This window comes from Oncorhynchus mykiss, chromosome 13, assembly GCF_057628025.1.
Source record: "Oncorhynchus mykiss isolate SJ-2025 chromosome 13, ASM5762802v1, whole genome shotgun sequence".
NCBI classification, from domain to species: Eukaryota; Metazoa; Chordata; class Actinopteri; order Salmoniformes; family Salmonidae; genus Oncorhynchus; species Oncorhynchus mykiss.
Window position 1 is genome coordinate 49584403 of NC_143034.1, and position 18963 is coordinate 49603365.

At 41.4% G+C, this 18963-nt stretch overlaps 2 protein-coding genes across 4 annotated transcripts; one reads left to right on the forward strand and one right to left on the reverse strand.

Annotated features, from left to right (window-relative positions):
- Positions 1-272: 272 nt before the first annotated feature.
- LOC110486345 (UBA-like domain-containing protein 1) lies at positions 273-8516 on the reverse strand. Of its 2 annotated transcripts, XM_021557864.3 has the most exons (3): positions 8249-8516; positions 7834-7893; positions 273-1805 (listed from the first exon to the last, which is right to left on the reverse strand). In XM_021557864.3, the coding sequence occupies exons 1-3, from the start codon at positions 8354-8356 to the stop codon at positions 1509-1511; spliced, it is 465 nt and encodes a 154-aa protein (XP_021413539.3). In that variant the 5' UTR covers positions 8357-8516; the 3' UTR covers positions 273-1508. The 2 variants fall into 2 exon arrangements, with proteins under 2 accessions (XP_021413539.3, XP_090052548.1); XM_090196422.1 differs by lacking the exons at positions 7834-7893; positions 8249-8516 and adding an exon at positions 3398-4882.
- A 63-nt stretch (positions 8517-8579) lies between these two features.
- On the forward strand, positions 8580-18169 carry LOC110486339 (putative E3 ubiquitin-protein ligase MGRN1). 2 transcript variants are annotated; one of them, XM_021557857.3, is made up of 16 exons: positions 8580-8975; positions 9264-9382; positions 9630-9718; positions 10040-10186; positions 10840-10957; positions 11058-11124; positions 11311-11354; positions 11497-11544; positions 11766-11834; positions 12080-12239; positions 12489-12598; positions 12786-13000; positions 13756-13913; positions 14098-14208; positions 14719-14764; positions 15010-18169. In XM_021557857.3, the coding sequence occupies exons 1-15, from the start codon at positions 8888-8890 to the stop codon at positions 14757-14759; spliced, it is 1584 nt and encodes a 527-aa protein (XP_021413532.1). In that variant the 5' UTR covers positions 8580-8887; the 3' UTR covers positions 14760-14764; positions 15010-18169. The 2 variants fall into 2 exon arrangements, with proteins under 2 accessions (XP_021413532.1, XP_021413531.1); XM_021557856.3 differs by lacking the exon at positions 14719-14764 and having other exon boundaries at positions 8611-8975.
- The last annotated feature ends 794 nt before the right edge of the window (positions 18170-18963 follow it).

The window sequence follows — 18963 nt, forward strand, 5'->3', positions numbered from 1 at the left end:
TCTGAGGTCTTTCATCAATCCAAGGATGGAGAGAGAAGGCCAAACATTCATCTGTTTAGACCATTTCACATTTCCCCTGTTTTTTAAACAGTGTATCTCTCTCCCTGATGTGATGTGTGTGACTGAAGATTGCGTCATACCAACTCACTGGACTCAACATCCGCTGAGAAATAAACTGCCATCTGGGAAATACTAAGAGAGCACAGGATGTTGTGAGTTATAGTTCCATTAGAGCCCCATGTCCATTTGATACATAGAGTCAGACTCCAAGATCTAATGCAGTGTAATAGATACAATATTTATTCAGAAACACAAAATAATTAATTGTCTGGTAATCCACAAAATTGTTGTGGTAGCTGTCTCATGGAAAACATTGAGGAACAGGCGTGTGTTCAGATTAACCGATGTGCAAAGCAAAACTAGTGTGATTATCAGATTAACAGATTGTAGAATAGAAAACGTTTGGATGAGTCCTTCAATGAATGTATCAGTTCCTTTCAATTGCAATATTCATTCCATTTTACAAAATAAAAAGATGATCAGGTGCCTAGACGAAACATGTTTGAGCCGAGAGTTCCTGAGACAGCATCACCAAATATGCAGTTTTTTCTTATTATTTTGTATTTATATGTTTTAAATCTATATTCTTTCAAATATATTTTCCCTATTTATTATTTTCCCCTAATATGTTGATTTCCATCTTAAGCAACAACAACACTGTATCAAAAACTATCTAACTGCTACTTCGAGATGGTGCACAGCTGGAATATCAAGCAAGAAGTCTCGCTCTGACAGAAACCTTGATCTCACTTTTCCTCTGAACACTAGTGGCTGAAAACAAAATCATGCAAAAAACACTGAACCATGATTGCAGTATAACATCCTTTAGCATTCAATGCAGACAGAAACACTGTATACAAAGAGGCGCAGCTTGTAAAGTTGCTTATTAAACATAAGTTGGATTGGCTAGCTGGTGTTCCTTGATTGTGTGAGTGAGACAGTCAAAGTCATTGCCCAATGTTTGAAAAAGCAGATCCAAGTTGGTTTCTAAGCACATTAGAATACTAGAACACATGATATTCACACACTTACACTGGTTAAAAAATCAAGAAGAATGATGTTATTTATGCAGTGCACCCCCAGTATCAAAGGCATCCAGTCCATTGACACCACTACAGAAAGACAAAGGAAAGATGATGACACTGTCATACACATCGGTGTGTACAACAAGAAGATCCTTCTTCGGCACTAGTTATACAAGTCCACCTTTGTCTCTGGTTTCAGATCAATGAAAAAAAATGAAACGTATGCCTAGCTAAAATTGTCTGCAGATTTTTACAATGTGGCGTCATGTGAATGTTCATCAGCTGTATGCTCATAATTCCTATCTTTCTGTCCTCAGTGCATTTCCACAACATTGCTTGGTTTTCTGCTTTCCCTTACAGACAACTCAAAGAGGACTGCCCGATGTCGGTTCCTCTTGTTATCGCGAGGCCCCTGCAGTGCTCTCATCTCTCTGCCTCCATGGTGACGCTGGCCTGTTCACTGGAGGCCTGCTGTGTGACGGCTTGGGGCCACCCAGGGGGAGGCACCTGAGAGGGCATCTGCCCAGAAGTCCACAGGCCCTGCTGGGTCTGACCTGGGGCAGAAGGGCCCATGGCCCAGTTGACCTGAGGAGGAGAGGTCGCCATGGAGGCTATGGGACTGCTGGCGTTGAAGCTCTCTGAGGCCTTGAGGCGGGAGAACATGGCCACGGCGTCTGGGAAGTTGGGAGGTGTTGCTGGTGTGTTGGCTGGAGTGTGCATCTGTAGAGAAAAGAGAGAACCTTTAATAAGAGAACATCGATCTGTACGCATTTCTGATTACATATTTCACTACTGACTTTTGTCATTACTGGCGCATTGTCTCCAGTTCTAATTGACAAGCTTGGTTTGATTTACCATCTTGACACTAATGTCCTCCCTCAACTGGTCCTTAGAAGTGCCTACATCATAATAGTTGTGGAAGCGAAAAGGGAAAAATATTTTCCCTTCGAAGCCCAACTTCCTCAGACTGACCCCTTGTCTTTCCACTGAACTCTACATCCTGCCCTGAGTCTGCCCTCTCAGCTGACACTACAGAGAGCAGGCCTCAGGAGACTGCTCTGTGACTGCCAAACACAGGACCAGTCAGCCAAAACAAACACCATTCCATGAGTAAGAACCTAAGTGGGTCCAAAGGAATCGTACCTTCCAGGACATAAAAGGTCAAAGCAACCAGTGTTAGGATTCACCCCAACCATCTGAAGGCTACCAGACTGTCTGTTTTCTCATTGTGTGGACAGGATATTCACACACATAATAGATTATGCAATATCTCAAACAGTCATGTGGTTTGTAGTGGAACTAGGGGAAACAGATACCCTCCCCCCCAAGGCACATGCTTGCCTCCAGAACAGGTTTTGACTATGGTAAACATATTTCTTTAGGAGGATTGTCAGACAATTTAACCACATTTTGTTAATGAGAGCTGAAATATGTATAAGAAGAAAAAAATGTCCACGGGCTAATAAAGAAATTCTTATTACTTGATAAGAACATTAGTGGAGTATCCCACACACATGGATTTCTAAGGTTTCTATGGTGCAGTACGAATGAATGAGTTAATGAATGAACAAACATTGGATTTCCCACAGGCATTAGCGTTGAGCTGCTTCAATAGGAACAAGACATGCCTTTATTCAACGTAATCATTTATGATGCGTAGTGAACCATAAAGCTAGTATGTGCATTGCTCAGTTCAGGACAAGCATGTCTTTGTACAAAAAAAACAGGTCAGCAGCAGCCATACTAGCATAAGGCTGGCTGCTTCAGAAAAGTAATTTTGCATTTTGCAGATCACTGGTAGCCTACATTTGCTTCAGTCAATAGCATTGCAATAAATTACAGCAATAAATTGTAAGTGATCATAACAGACTTCCTGTCACCTGACACACATGGCGGCAATAAAACAATGACCTAAGTGTAATGGGTGCGTGTCGGTGGCCGGGAAGTCAGGCGCAGGAAAACCAACTTGGTATAAACAGAGTCGTTTAATAAGTGCTCATAAAACTCCAAAAAACAAAATATACAAAAATATTGGGTACAAAATCACATGACATACAATAAAACAATCTCCGACAAGTACATGAGGAGAAACAGAGGGTTAAATACACAACATGTAATTGATAGTATTGGAACCAGGTGTGAAGGAAGACAAGAGAAAACCAATGGAAAATGAAAAATGGATCAGTGAAGGCTAGAAGGTCAGTGACGTCGACCGCCGAACACCGCCCGAACAAGGAGAGGGACCGAATTTGGCGGAAGTCGTGACAGTACCCCCACCTGACGCGCGGCTCCAGCCGCACGTCTGCACTGACCTCGGGGATGACCCGGAGGGCGAGGCGCAGGGCGATCCGGATGGAGACAGTGGAAATCTCACAGCATAGAAGGATACAACACGTCCTCCACCGGAACCCAGCATCTCTCCTCCGGACCATACCCCACCCAGTCCACGAGGTACTGAAGGCCCCTCGCCCGAGGTCTCGAATCCAGTATGGAACGAACGGTTTCTGTACAGCACTCACAAGACAAAACCAATGGAAAATGAAAAATCTATCAGTGAAGGCTAGAAGGTCGGTGACGTCGATCGCCAAACACCGCCCGAACAAGGAGAGGGACCGACTTCGGCAGAAGTCGTGACACTAAGATTTGATTTAGAATGATATTTTTTTAATATTACATCTGCTTACAAAACGGTTAAAACTGCACAGCTGAAAAACACGTATAATACAAAAGCCTTCCGTTATCTGACCACAATAACAAGACAGCCTGGTATGTGTGGGAGTTTCACTGCTTTACATTGAGAGGTCAGCAGTGTATAAGGAGAAAGGTGTTGAAGGGGTTGGCTATGTGGACACACAGGGTGTGGGCCTCAGTGTGTGGCAGCTACTCAGTCAGATCAGCTGGCTCTGTACACATAAACACACAGGAGACCGACCGTGTATTTTCTCATCTGGAGCTGCAAAGTTGCTATAGAAACAGTCCTGTTTGATAGGGATGGATCCTGTAATAGCAGCTGCAGCCAGGGAAACAGTACAAGAGAGCTTGTTTTAGAGAGTGTGGTCTTTCTCATCCCTTTTCCTATTGTTTATTGTCAGTTTGCCATATTTGTGGCTCAGAATAAACAATGGCAAACTGTACCCTGTACTAAAGCCCTGCATCCTACCAACCAGCATTGTCCATTTTAAACAAATGTGCTATTGTACACCAGGCAGTCTACTCTACCATTGTTCAAAAGGCTTGTAAAACAGACACATGTTCTTTTCAAAAGTATATCCCGCATCAGAGCACATCTAAATGTAGACGCTAAACGTCTAATAGCCATCCCAAATGTGAATAACAAGGGTAGTAGTACAGTTTACAAAAGCTGTTTCTTTTGGACGATGTTATGAAGACTCTTTAACTGACTCGATTCATGACTGCCACAGACCTCCTGGCATCCTAGACATTGACTGGGACATTGTGATAAGCCACACGTCTACAATATTGCCACCAGCCTTTGCCTTATTAGCCTCCTGTAGTTAAAAACCCCTATGTGCATTTCAATCATGTGGGACGTAATCATCTGTGGATGTAACATCCCGTTGAGTTTCAACACTGACCTCCATCGTTTGATCTACAAGATAAAATTGTTGAGGGCATCATGGGTAATCTGTCTTTAGCGAGGCTGCACCTTTTTCAGAGCTGTTTCACTAACTCACAGTCACCCTACACAATGTCTGTTTCCATGTACGTGGTCAACTGTCCAACGAGATGAACGAAAGGAAATTCAAACATCACGTGTCACGTGATACACAGCTTACATTACTGTGTCCTGTATCAACAAATCAATCTCACCAACCTCCAACACAAACAGGTCAATGAGCAACCATAAGGTGAGTCAATAATTAACCCAACACAGTCCCTTGTTGTTATTATGCAGCCAGGGATAGATTAATATACGGGTGCTGGTTTGTCATGTCAACTTGTTCAAGTGACAAGTGTCATTTTAAACTAAGGTCACGGTGATCTTCATAACAACACAACCACTACTGACAACAGAAACAATACCCTACAGCACTTTCAAAAACACTTCCTTTAATAGCCGTGGGTGTAACAGAGTTAATTTCGGAACCTCACTCCCCAGCTTGAGATGTCTCCACATCATGTTACATGTGCATCGGGCCTCCTCTACGCTTGGCCTTTCTGCGCTGGTCTGTTTAAGAACACGGTGGGCAAATGCTGCACCGTAGTTAACCTGTCAACCAATTGTCAATGAAAGGGGCTCAACTTAACCTTATGCCACTCCTGACAGCCAACCCTTAATGTAAACAGACCACGCCAGATGTATTGCCAATGTCACTGCTTCTTATCTAATCTAATGTCTGCCCACATCCTGTTTATTTTCATCAGTTTAAAAATGAAAATAGGAGCAGGATGAGATTTTTGGGAAATGGCAGACCCAGTGGTAGGTTATGAGAGGTTCTAGGTTTAGGTTCTAGACCTAAATAAACTGATTTCTTATTGCTCATGAAGCCATATGTTGTTTCGAAGGAAGAAATCTATTGGCCAAATGGAAAATCTATATGACAAATGGCCTAGAATAAACTGTGCTAATGTCCTGTTATACATGTGTCAAGATTTTAACGCTGTCATTAAAAGACAATGTATGTACAGTTGAAGTCGGAAGTTTACATACACTTAGGTTGGAGTCATTAAAACTTGTTTTTCAACCACTCCACAAATTTCTTGTTAACAACCTATAGGTATGGCAAGTCGATTAGGACATCTACTTTGTGCATGACACAAGTAATTGTTCCAACAATTGTTTACAGACAGATTATTTCACTTATAATTCACTGTATCATAATTCCAGTGGGTCAGAAGTTTACATACACATAAGTTGACTGTGCCTTTAAACAGTTTGGAAAATTCAAGAAAATGATGTCATGGCTTTAGAAGCTTCTGATAGGCTAATTGACAACATTTGAGTCAATTGGAGGTGTACCTGTGGATGTATTTCAAGGCCTACCTTCAAACTCGGTGCCTCTTTGCTTGACATCGTGGGAAAATCAAAAGAAATCAGCCAAGACCTCAGAAAAAAAATTGTAGACCTCCACAAGTCTGGTTCATCCTTGGGAGCAATTTCCAAACGCCTGAAGGTACCATATTCATCTGTACAAACAATAGTACGCAAGTATCAACACCATGGGACCACGCAGCCGTCATACCGCTCAGGAAGGAGACGTGTTCTGTCTCCTAGAGATGAACGTACTTTGGTGCAAATCAGTGCAAAGTGCAAATCAATCCCAGAACAACAGCAAAGGACCTTGTGAAGATGCTGGAGGAAACAGGTACAAAATTATCTATATCCACAGTAAAACGAGTCCAATATCGACATAACCTGAAAGACCGCTCAGCAAGGAAGAAGCCACTGCTCCAAAACGCCATAGAAAAGCCAGACTACGGTTTGCAACTGCACATGGCGACTAAGATCGTACTTTTTTGAGAAATGTCCTCTGGTCTGATTAAATAAAAATAGAACTGTTTGGCCATAATGACCATTGTTATGTTTGGAGGAAAAAGGGTGAGGCTTGCAAGCCGAAGAACACCATCCCAACCGTGAAGCACGGGGGTGGCAACATCGTGTTGTCGGGGTGCTTTGTTGCAAGAGGGACTTGTGCACTTCACAAAATAGATGGCATTGAAGCAACATCTCAAAACATCAGTTAAAGTTTGGTCACAAATGGGTCTTCCAAATGGACAATGACCCCAAGCATACTTCCAAAGTTGTGGCAAAATGGCTTAAGGACAACAAAGTCAAGGTATTGGAGTGGCCATCACAAAGCCCTGACCTCAATCCCATAGAAAATTTGTGGGCAGAACTGAAAAAGCTTGTGCGAGCAAGGAAGCCTACAAACCTGACTCAGTTACACCAGCTCTGTCGGGAGGAATGGGCCAAAATTCACCCAACTTATTGTGGGAAGCTTGTGGAAGGATACCAGAAACGTTTGACCCAAGTTAAACAATTTAAAGGCAATGCTACCAAATACTAATTGAGTGTATGTAAACTTCTGTCCCACTGGGAATGTGATGAAAGAAATAAAAACTGAAATAAATTATTCTCTCTACTATTATTCTGACATTTCACATTCTTAAAATAAAGTGGTGATCCTAACTGACCTAAAACAGGGAATTTTTACTCGGATTACATGTCAGGAATTGTGAAAAACTGAATTTAAATGTATTTGGCTAAGGTGTATGTAAACTTCCGACTTCAACTGTATGTTTTGTATAGTATGTATCATAAGTGCTGTAGCACTGAAATCATTTTATTTATTTATTTTGTCCTTTTCTAAATTTATTTTTTACTAAAACAATGTTCACTTTTTCTGGAACCACCCTCTCCCACAAGACACATTTTCAAGGCTTCAATTCAAGAAGAAAAAGTATAGCAGTACAGATCATCCATAACTCACATGACTTCATTGGCCGACTATAAGTATTAGAAACATAGCAGCCTATCATGTCACCGTTCAAGTGAAATAACACAGTAAGTAATATGCTACAGTACATGACAAGGCACTATGAACAACGTGGCCAACGTGTGTTTACTTTTGTCAGGCTTGTGTGTCGGTACAACATGGCGGACACGGACGACAAGGGCATGAATATAAATATAATCATAGATGTTGCAATAATCATCATCATAATGTAATAATAATACATACATTATTAATTGTTAACAATAATACTGTAGGTTTTCTATACTTACCATTTGATGATGGTGACTGTATGGAATATTGGTTTCTTGAAAAAAGGCACTTAATGCAGTCTATTGAAAAATAAAATATATGTGTCAATAAGCAACAGTCCAGTGTGCATTACACATATGATAGCCTATTGCAGACAGATACAACCTAAATTGATATTATACTATCTGCTGTGAAAATGTTACATTGTGCCATTAGGCTGCTGAATACCATAGTTAGCTACATTTTCATTGCATAATAGCATTAGCCTACTGGGATGTTGTAACGATAACCAGATTATTTTACAAATGATTGGCATTACTGTATTAATTAGATGTATTTAATGAATGACTCTGAGAAACAGACACAGACTGATCTCTGTAACTGATCTATCTTCCATGCACCAAACCCATTGTCAACAAGAAAAGGTTCCCATACCTCGAACTGCCAATGTGCCGCTTGTAGAAGCTGTTTCGCTTGGTCTGCCGCGCATCCAGCAGTCAGGACGAACTGATTTATCATAACTTGGTGCTTTAGATCATCCATATTTGCATACGCGGGCTATTCTAAACCTTTCCCCTTGGGTTGGTGCTCAGTCCTTGAGGTTATTCTCCCTTGCATTAGCCTTTCCTCTCATCGACCATGAAGACAGCACAGTCCGCAGTAAAAACCCAAATATTTACTGTATGAACTATGTTCAGTGTCCTGAGCGCCCCTTTGATCGGCAGCACGAGAGAGCAAATCAGAGCGATGGGGAGGGTCGATCAGTAAGTAGGTCGGTGACAGAAAGAACTACAAGTCCCTAACACCATGTAGTTTGACGTATCACACATCAGAAGGCTTTTGGCTAGAAACTTGTGTTTATTTTCTTTAGCGGACACCAAGTTATCCTTGGTTCTATCGTTATTCTTGACAGGCACACAGTTGGATATATAAGTGGCTGTGTAATACCGAAGAAAGTCTAAAACTTGTTACAAAACGGTCCCTTGGACGATAATTACACTAGCGTAGGGGCTAGTAACGTTAGTAGTTAGCCAAGTCTGTAGCTAATTAGCTAGCTAGCAACAACAAGGAAAGATGGGGTCGATTCTTAGCCGGAGAATCGCTGGCGTTGAGGATATTGATATCCAGGCGAATTCTGCGTACAGATTTCCACCGAAATCGGGTAAATATAGCTATTCATTTGGATTGTAACGCTAAAACTCGAACTATAGCTAACGCTGCTAACGTCAGTTAAACTGACATCATCAGTTCCCAACATTATAGGCCTAACGTTACATGTGAACGCTGTAAATGGGTAATTAGATGATATTCAGTCGTGGTGAGATGTTTATTTGATGAGGCAGAGATGAGTTGTACATCAGTGTCCTGATCTTGTCCTGATTAAAGATAGGCCTTCCATCCTGATTTTATCCTGATTCTAATCTAGTCACATACTTCTATTTTTTTTAAGGGAATTACTTTGCCAGCCATTTTTTCATGGGAGGGGAGAAATTTGACACTCCACATCCAGAGGGTTACCTATTTGGAGAAAACATGGATCTGAACTTCCTTGGAAATAGGCCTGTACAAGTAAGGACCTACAAGTTCGCTATATAGTGGTAAAGATTCTTAGCTATGTTGTTAAGTTTTGCACCTTGCAAGCTGCAGACAGAGAAGTAACATGTACAGCCTATTAGGCATATTAGTTGAAGTGGAAGTTCAGGACTAGTCCTTGATTCACATCCCCCATGTTATTGATTAGGCTAAAGCATTTGAAGTTTATCTGCATTGGGCTGTTCTTTTCTTAGACTAGTTGTCATGTCTCACCTTTGCTTAGTTTCCGTACGTGACCCCGGCACCCCATGAGCCTGTGAAGACCCTGAGAAGTCTGGTCAATATCAGAAAGGACTCCCTGCGCTTGGTCAGGTGAGGAAAAACACCACCATATTCTACAGCGAGTAGTCTTCAGACTAACCTTACCTCATTTATTTTTCTTCGTGGTTTTCATTGTCAAGTGATTCAGGTCAAGAATCCTGGCTGATTGAGCTTAGCTTAACATCTATTCACTGTACTTGTTTAATCCTATGTTTCATTTGATATCGACATGCTTTCATAAGTGTGGTGCATGAGGGATTTGTTGTTGTTGTTAACTTAATCATAGCTTCAGTATCAAAGTTATGTCATTTTGAAATTGGCCACTTGAAAAAGCTAGCTTAACATTGTTTTGTTTGTCTGCTTGACTACTAGGTATAAAGATGACACTGATGCTCCAGTAGAGGAAGGAGGGAAGCCAAAGGTTCTGTATGGTGTGGAGTTCACATTTGACGCTGATGCTCGTGTGGCTATCACCCTGTATTGCCAAGCTTTTGAGGAATTCACCAATGGGATGGCAATGTATGTAAGAGTCTGATTCAGAAACCTTTTCATTTACATAATAGACTATGTTTAGCATCAATATGCTATTTCTAAGTCATTCACTAATTAGAAATACATATTTTCTTCCACTGTCTCTTGCTCTCTTGCTAACTAAATCAAATTCATAATTTTACATTTCTCATTTGAAATTAAATCCATGCCTTTTATCTGTTTCTGCAGTGAAAATGTTTTATTCACTTTAAAGACACGTTGTATAAGAACATCTTATGATAGTGGCCAATATACAGCATAGAATGCCAGTCTCCAAAAAGCAGACTGGGAGAGATACAATAGGTCCTTAGCAACTGCCTGTCTCCATGGATACGCATGTCATCTGAAGAGGGAATTAATATAATAGTTTATGCTGAGGTCATTATGTGAGTGGATGGATGTGTTTTTCTGCCTTTTTTTGCAGTTTTTTTTATTGAGCTTTTCCATTGACAAATTTAAGAGGGAAAATACGGAAATTGATTTTAGTTAGGCCTAATGCTGTTTTTCATTATTTGTGGTCGAAGAAAGAGCTCTCAACAAGAGATCTGATAAAGAACATCTTATATTTCCGCTATACTAAATTAACGTTGATAGTTTTTGTATTGATAAGATATTGACATCACTGTTTCTGTCTTGTGTAGGTACAACCCAAAGGGCCCAGCCCTGGTTTCTGAGACTGTACACTATAAGAGGGGTGTGAGCCAACATTTCTCCCTACCTTCTTTCAAAATCGATTTCACCGACTGGAAGGAGGAGGATGTGAGTATATCTGGGCAGCAGCACTCAATCCTGTGGAGAGATGTCACCAGCTCACGGTTGATAAACTCATCTGTTGTCACCATTTATTTTATCTTTACAGTTGAACTTTGACCTGGACCGGGGTGTTTTCCCCATGGTGATCCAAGCTGTGGTGGATGAAGGGGATGGTAGGTGGTCCAAACGGTTGACGCTGATGTTAATGTACTGCGCTCCATATATCACCTCAAGACTGACTTAACAAACTTAGTTAGCAACTGTCTCTCCGCTGTACCACAATAGCAGGTGCTAGATTAGACACTCTGTATGCACAGAGTACAGTAATCCCTTATGAATTAGTGTTTGTCCTTTTCCAGATTGCTTGGGACATGCACATGTGCTGCTGGCAGCCTTTGAGAGAGTAAGTAACTCATTGTGTCAATTGAGTGGAAGAGGACAGTGTTTGAATTTGACTCAAATTTGCATCCCGCGTCTGATGTCATGAAGTTCTGTTTTCACACATTATGAAATATGTGAATTAAACATCATTTCTTCCCTTCAAGCATGTGGATGGCAGTTTCTCCGTCAAGCCTCTGAAGCAGAAGCAAATTGTAAGTTCATCCAAGTTAATCCATGTCTTCTCTATTATATTAGTCGATTATTCAAAATACAAATGCCTGAATAACAAAAACATGTTAATTTACAACACATACATTTGTTAGCATGTGTGCTTACGTCCTCTTTATCCCCTATGGGACATAAGGCTACAATGTGTTCCTCCCATCGTTCTCTGTCCTTGGCCACGTGTTACCATGTGTGCACTCTGTTATAGGTGGATCGTGTGAGCTACCTGCTGCAGGAGATCTATGGAATTGAAAACAAAAACAACCAAGAGACCAAGGTTGTTGTTCTAGAACTCACCAGGAACAACTTTTGTAGATGCATACAGTAGATTTATCTAACATGAATTTACAAAGGCTGTTGGAAAGCAACACATTTTTACATTATGGAGGTGTAACCACACCTGAATCTATCAGAAATATGGCTCATTTTGCTGTAGGTTTTCAGACCGTTGGTTTGCGTAGTCAATTTTTTTCTACATGTTCATCACTCTTAACAACACTCTTGTTTTTTGGATCTCTGCAGCCATCGGAGGATGAGAACAGTGACAACAGCAATGAGTGTGTTGTTTGTCTGTCAGACCTCCGAGACACCATCATTCTGCCCTGCAGACACCTGTGTCTCTGCAACTCCTGTGCTGACACCCTGCGTTACCAGGCCAACAACTGTCCTATCTGCAGACTGCGTAAGGAGCGACACTAGTTTGTTTCCAATAGGCTTCCAAATGGGATGCCTTCGCTAATAGGAAATAGACATGCCAGGCTGCCATGTTTCAGAGCTCAGCGAGAGAGACACCTAATGGACGTGGAGATGAATGCCCTGTGTGCACTGAGCTGATTTAAGGAAAATGCTGTGAAGTTGACATTTTAGTGAAGATGCAGTCCCATTTGACAGTGTGTAGTGTAATCAGTGTTTGGTCTGTCTCTCTCCCCAGCCTTCCGAGCCTTGCTGCAGATCAGAGCTGTGAGGAAGAAGCCTGGGCCGCTGTCCCCTGTGTCTTTCAGCCCTGTACTGGCTCAGACCATGGACCATGATGAGCACTCGGTACGGCGCACACGACCCAGGCATTTGGTGTTAATACATGACATCGTTTGTGACAAGGATTGTTTCTTTTTATACTTGTATTTAACGAAACTCAACTCCATCACGATGCAGTTACAAAGCCTTTAATAAATGACTGTGAATGACTAGTGAAGATATGAGCAGTCTTTCTGCGTGTGCGTCTCTCCAGAGCTCAGACTCGGTTCCCCCAGGCTTTGAGCCCATCTCTCTGCTGGAGGCCCTGAACGGCCTGCACTCTGTGTCCCCCTCCATCCCCCCCGCCCCCCTCTACGATGATATTAACTTCTCTGGGAGCCTGGTAGGGGAGGGCCGGCCACTGGGCTCCCCAGAACACTCCGGTGACGGGGGCCTGCAGAAGGGCAAGGTCAGCAAGTCACCTGACAGGTAATCCTGAGACACAAGGGTAGTAACAAGCTCAGTTCACTTTCTCCTCCATCTGAGATGGACCATCTCCCTGAAGTGTGCACTCGTACACTACACTCCCCCTCATGGATTTAAAAGTAATGGACAGGTGTAAGAGAAGATGGTGGAACCTCCCTCCAGCGAATATTTAAACCAATCCAATGCTTTGAAATCTTTTGAGGTAGGGTGAATCAGTGCACACTTTAGGAAGAAGGGGGAGGAACTGAAGTAGGCTAAAGTCTCACAGTGCTGCTCTCTACAGTCCAGCTGCCTGCTACTGTAATTCTTCACACCATTACCATTTGATTTGAATGGTCTCTAACTTGGAGCATATGCAATTTTGAATGATTTAGTTTTAGTATGGAGTTAATAGCCCTGACAGATTAACTGCCCTGGATGGATTTGCTTGTTGACATTGGGTTTGACTCTGGATTGATTGCTCATCATTTTGTGTAACAGCTTGGCCCAGGGTCAGAATAAAGAGTGTCCTTATGTTGTGGTGAGCTGCTGCTAGAGGTCATCTTCTGTATCCAGCACCATGCTACAAACTGATTATATGGCATGTCCTTGGCAATCCATCCAGTTGACATTGCTGTGCCTTGCCAACCTGCAGAAAATAAACTTACTAGGACAACAGTACAGAGTGCAGTCTGTATATTATAAAGCTTCACGTCGGTTGTAAATGTTTTTTGGTTTGTTATCAATGTCACCTCATTGTAAGTGTTTCACCCCCGCAGCACCCTGAGGTCACCCTCATCACCCATCCAGGAGGAGGATGAGGAGAAGCTGTCTGAGATGTCGGACGCCCAGCCTCACACACTGCTCTCCAGCAGCCCTGCTCCTACCGAGGCCACTGCAGCCGAGGATATACCGGAGTTCATCTCCCCAGATGATGGTGAGTTCTGTCATGCTCTGAATGCACGTAGTTAGCGGTCCAGTCTACATCAAGTTCGAGTAGGTGACCTCTCCAAATAATGACTTGAAATACCTACCAGGGTACATTGCAAACCAGTGTAAGGACATTTAGGTCTTGTTGCATGTTGTGACCTTGTCTCTCCCTCCTGTCGTGGGTGGTACAGAGGACAGGCTGCACTCTGGAGGAGAGCGAGAGATCCTTCAGGACTACAGCAGTGAACACAGCAGCCTGACCAAAACAGAGAGTGACCCGCCAGGGGACCTGTCTCTGCCAGGTAAGCTAATAATAACACAAGGCCCAGGTCTGTGCGTATCTGTGCACAATTGTGTATGTTTGTCTGGATATTAAAGATATTCTCTGGTTCTTTTGTATACTTTTTAGCTAGTAGTTCTGAAAGTAGCGCCCACGAGCCAAAAGTGGCCCCAGAAAATTGCGTACTCTGTCACATATGTGCATCATGTCTCTCTGTCTACTGTGTGCGTGTTGCTAGGGATTTCTTGGCTAGTTCTGCTCATAGATTATGTATGAACTACACATTAACACACACAAAATTGGAACCTTAAAACATACTTACTAGTTGCCAAAGTACCAGAGCATGTCTTTAAGGCTCAAACCAATTGTTAACATAAATTTTTGATTGCACGTATAATACCTTTTGGCTCTTTTTCTCTTTATTCTCCCAGGCTTTCAGTCCCCCAGCTTTGCATCTAACCTGTGTGCTGTTTGTTCTTCTCTGTTTCCTTACTCCCTGCCCTGTCCCTTTACCTGGCCTTGCTATGGCCAGCTCTAGGTCCTGATGCCTGCTCTATTGGTGTGGAGGAATAAATGTGGTATGTAGGACTTCTCTGTCCTGTCTTTACCTATCTGCTTTTCTGTCACGTTGCTTCAGAGAAACCGATCCCTCGCAATCTGTCCGATTCAGGACAGTTGGTTAATAATCTGCTGCAGGTTGTAACTCTGTTTATCATGCAAATAGACAGCAAGTTTGTATTGATAAGTATGCAACTGTTTAGATTTATTTCACTGGAGTAAGAGATCCTCTTGTTTAATTGGATCATGCTCCTTGTGTCCACAGGGTCATCAGAGAGCCTGAAGAGTCAGAGTACCAACTGCTCCAGCCAGCCCCTCCTGTGTTCCCCCAGCAGCCTTCACATGGAGGATGAGCAATTTGACCCCTAACCTCTGGGCCCAACGGTTCTCCCTCTCTGGCTGAGTCCCAATTCACTTTCTCACATGGATTTCACAATGGTGGAAACTCCCTCCAGTCAATAATTACACCAATCCAATGCTTTTAAATCCATGACGGGGAGTGTGAAAGTGCACATTTAGCCTAAAGGATGAATAATTGGGACTTAGCCATGGTCTCCTCCCAAGCCCATCCCTCCCCCATGATCCAGTCCCCTTGGGCCTTGTAGAAGACCTCTCTCCTACTTTGGTCACCGATTCATGCCATAACTGGCATTGATTCAAAATGTGTTTGTGGTGGTCATTGCAAGGATTTACTAAAACCATACTATACCTTAACTAAAAAACAACAAGTCCTTAATTAGATTGCTTTGCATACATACATTTTGGAGTGTGTAATTGTTTATCCATTCTGGATGGGGTTGTGGTGCAGTGGTGGACGTTGCATGATTCCAGTGGTTGAGTATGACTACCATCATATGGTAGTACTAGAAGCACACTCACTTTCAGTTTACTCTACTCAAATTACTGCTTGACACTAATTGTTTTAGAGAGCATTAATACCATTCATGTTGTATTCATCTAAACTAATAACTTTTTTTTAACTGTTATTTCTTGGTGCTTGTATGATATGAAACGTTTTTGAAAGCAAACTTTGAAACATTTCAGTGGACATTTGACATGATCTAAACATGACATAATTGAATGGTGTCATTTTTTTTTAAAGGTTTTGAGGATTCATTCATTTTACTTTGAAATGGTGAATTCCCCTGTCATAGCAAGTCAAATTGAGGCATTTCATTTCAAGTTGTCTTCAACGGTAAATATCTGCATTTGTTTGTTTTTATACTGAATTATGTGATATCTTATATATTGTACCTGTACTAGAAAATTGTGTAGATTAATTTGCAAAATTGTATATTTGTGTATTATAGAAGAACATCTGGGGATTCAAATAAGGAGATTAGTAGTTACAGCTACATGCACAGTATCTCACATTTAGCTGATCGATTTTTAGTGACAGAGTCCAGCTTTACACCCGAACAGCCGAACACAAAGATAGATAGAGCCTGCAACAAGCCAATACGCGATGCTGACTGTATAGCACAAAGTGTGTTATTTGTAGACGTGGCATATTTCTGTAGCTATATTGTGGCTTGTCATCCTGGCATAGTCGTTGCCTTGCTCAAGTTCCATGACTTGCAGTGTGTGACTTCCCTGTAGATGTAGCACCATACGTATAGATCTATGTGCCTTCAACTAAACAGATATGGCTGCTGCTTGTTGCATTTTTGGTGTTCTTGTGATGACTGTTTCAGGATATACAGCTGTATGAGCACGTAGTCTAGGAGGTTTTTATTCCCATTGGCTGATATACAGAGCTGTAAAAGTATGACGTTTCTTTGCATTCTCAATGGTTCGTTAAATATTTTTAAAGAAACCTAATTGTTATTAAAAACCAACTGTTCAGCAATTACAATTATGTTAAGTCCATATATTGATACATTTAATCTAAAAATCAACTACATTATGAGTAGACTTGGTTGTTATATGGTCTGTATTGTATGTGTTCTAATTTTTTCCCCCAGGGGGAATAAACTAAATGCTTCTCAACCATTTTACTTATGCAACATCTTTAGACATTGTAAGATAACATTAGGTTATCTTTTGCTTGTGAGTTTTGTTGTAGAGGGGTGTAAAACTATCCAATCTGTTTTGGATTAACACTGTTCATGTCATGTGTCTTTGACTAACGATGTGTCATGTTAACTTTGATGATACACTTGTGCCTTGTTCCTGTTTCTCACTATTATTGACCTGGTATCCAGGACAACACCACATTTAGTGATTCATAACTCTAGCAATATCTGTCTGTCCCTGTGTACAGATGTAGGATCTTCATTTGATCACTATTCTGTTACTGAGAATTTTCCTTCACAGCAGGAAATGCAAACTTGTAGTGTATTTAAGGTTTAAAAAGGCTCCTAAAGTTTGTTATTTCTACTTTAAAATATCAGACTAGATTTGCAGTAACGAAAAATGTATCAACCCCTACAAAAATGTCCCATTCATTATAATCCACATAATTCAAATTTCCTGTTGCTGCAGGATTATTTTCCTGCTGTAGCAAACTGGCTCAAATTAAGATCCTACATGTGTAGCCTATAGCCGCATGTGAATAACAATTAAATAAATGTAATGTTGAACACTTCTGGTTTTAACTGCATGTCCTGTGATGACCATTTAGGGTGAATTCGGAAAAAGTGGGACACTGCATTTCCATCTTCTGTAACCTCTTTCGACATCTATTCAACATATTAGCCCAACACGTGACACATTTCTGAAATCCTACAGATGTTTCGTAATCACACAAAAAAACGACTGTTGATTTCATATTCACAGGAGGCATAACCATATTTTCAGTTCGCTTTTGGTCGACTTTGACACCATTATTATAGTCCTAATTGTACTTCAATGACGATTCAATTTTGTGTGATTAGGAAACATTTGAGGATTTCAGAAATGTATCATGTTGGGCCGATATGTTGTCTGAAGAAGTTACAGAAGACGAAAACGCAAAAAGTGTCCTGCTTTCTGAATTCCAGAAATAACAGTACTAATAACAGTACTACAAGAACCAGAGCTTAACCTAAATACAGGTGGTCCCTAATGTAGACTGGTTCTCTCTCCATTAGAAAAGCCCACTCCATTCTGTGCTACTTTAGCTAGCTATGGTTGGTAAAGCGGGACAACAACAAACATGACAATTTCAAAATTGAAAGATAATATTGGCAACTTTATGTATTTTGATGCACCAGTACATAGTATTCACATTTACGTCAACATTCGGCACAGTGCATTATGTAGGACCGTTTTATAACCTTAACAACAACACAGAGAAGCTATGTCACTGATTTTACCTTGTGCTTCCCGGGGTGAGCTTCCTGTTTGCTTTCTCTGCCCCTGATGTGATGTAATTTTGCTTTTAGTAACAATAGTTTAGATGTTATTTTGTCAGACCAAGAAATAAATGAATCAGGATTAATCTGTCCCAGTTTGTCTTGTCCCACTCTTTCCCGAATTCACCCTAAATGGTCATCACAGGACATGCAGTTAAAACCAGAAGTGTTCAACATTACATTTATTTAATTGTTATTCACATGCGGCTAGTCCTACAAGTTGAAATGAAATGTGTATGTATATATTATATATACAGTACCAGTCAAAAGTTTGGACACACCTACTCATTCAAGGGTTTTAATTATTTTATTATTTTCTACATAGCAGAATCAAGAGATCAAAACTATGAAATTACACATGGAATAATGTAATAACCAAAAAAGTGTTAAACAATTCTAAATAGAGTTTAGATTCTTCAAAGTAGCCACCCTTTGCCTTGATGACAGCTTTGCACACTTGTGGCATTCTCTCAACCAGCTTCACCAGGAATGCTTTTCCAACAGTCTTGAAGGAGTTCCCACATATGCTGAGCACTTGTTGGCTGCTTTTCTGTCATTCTGCGCTCCAACTCATCCCAAACCATCTCAATTGGATTGAGGTCGGGTGATTGTGGAGGCCAGGTCATCTAATGCAGCACTCCATCACTCTCCTTCTTGGTCAAATAGCCCTTACACCGCCTGGAGGTGTGTTGAGTCATTGTGCTGTTGAAAAACAAATGTTAGTCCCACTAAGTGAAACCAGATGTGGTGGCGTATCACTGCAGAATGCTGTGGGTAGCCATGCTGGTTAAGTGTGCCTAGAATTCTAAATAAAGCACAGACAGTGTCACCAGCAAAGCACCATCACACCTCCTCCTCCATGCTTCATGGTGGGAACCACACAT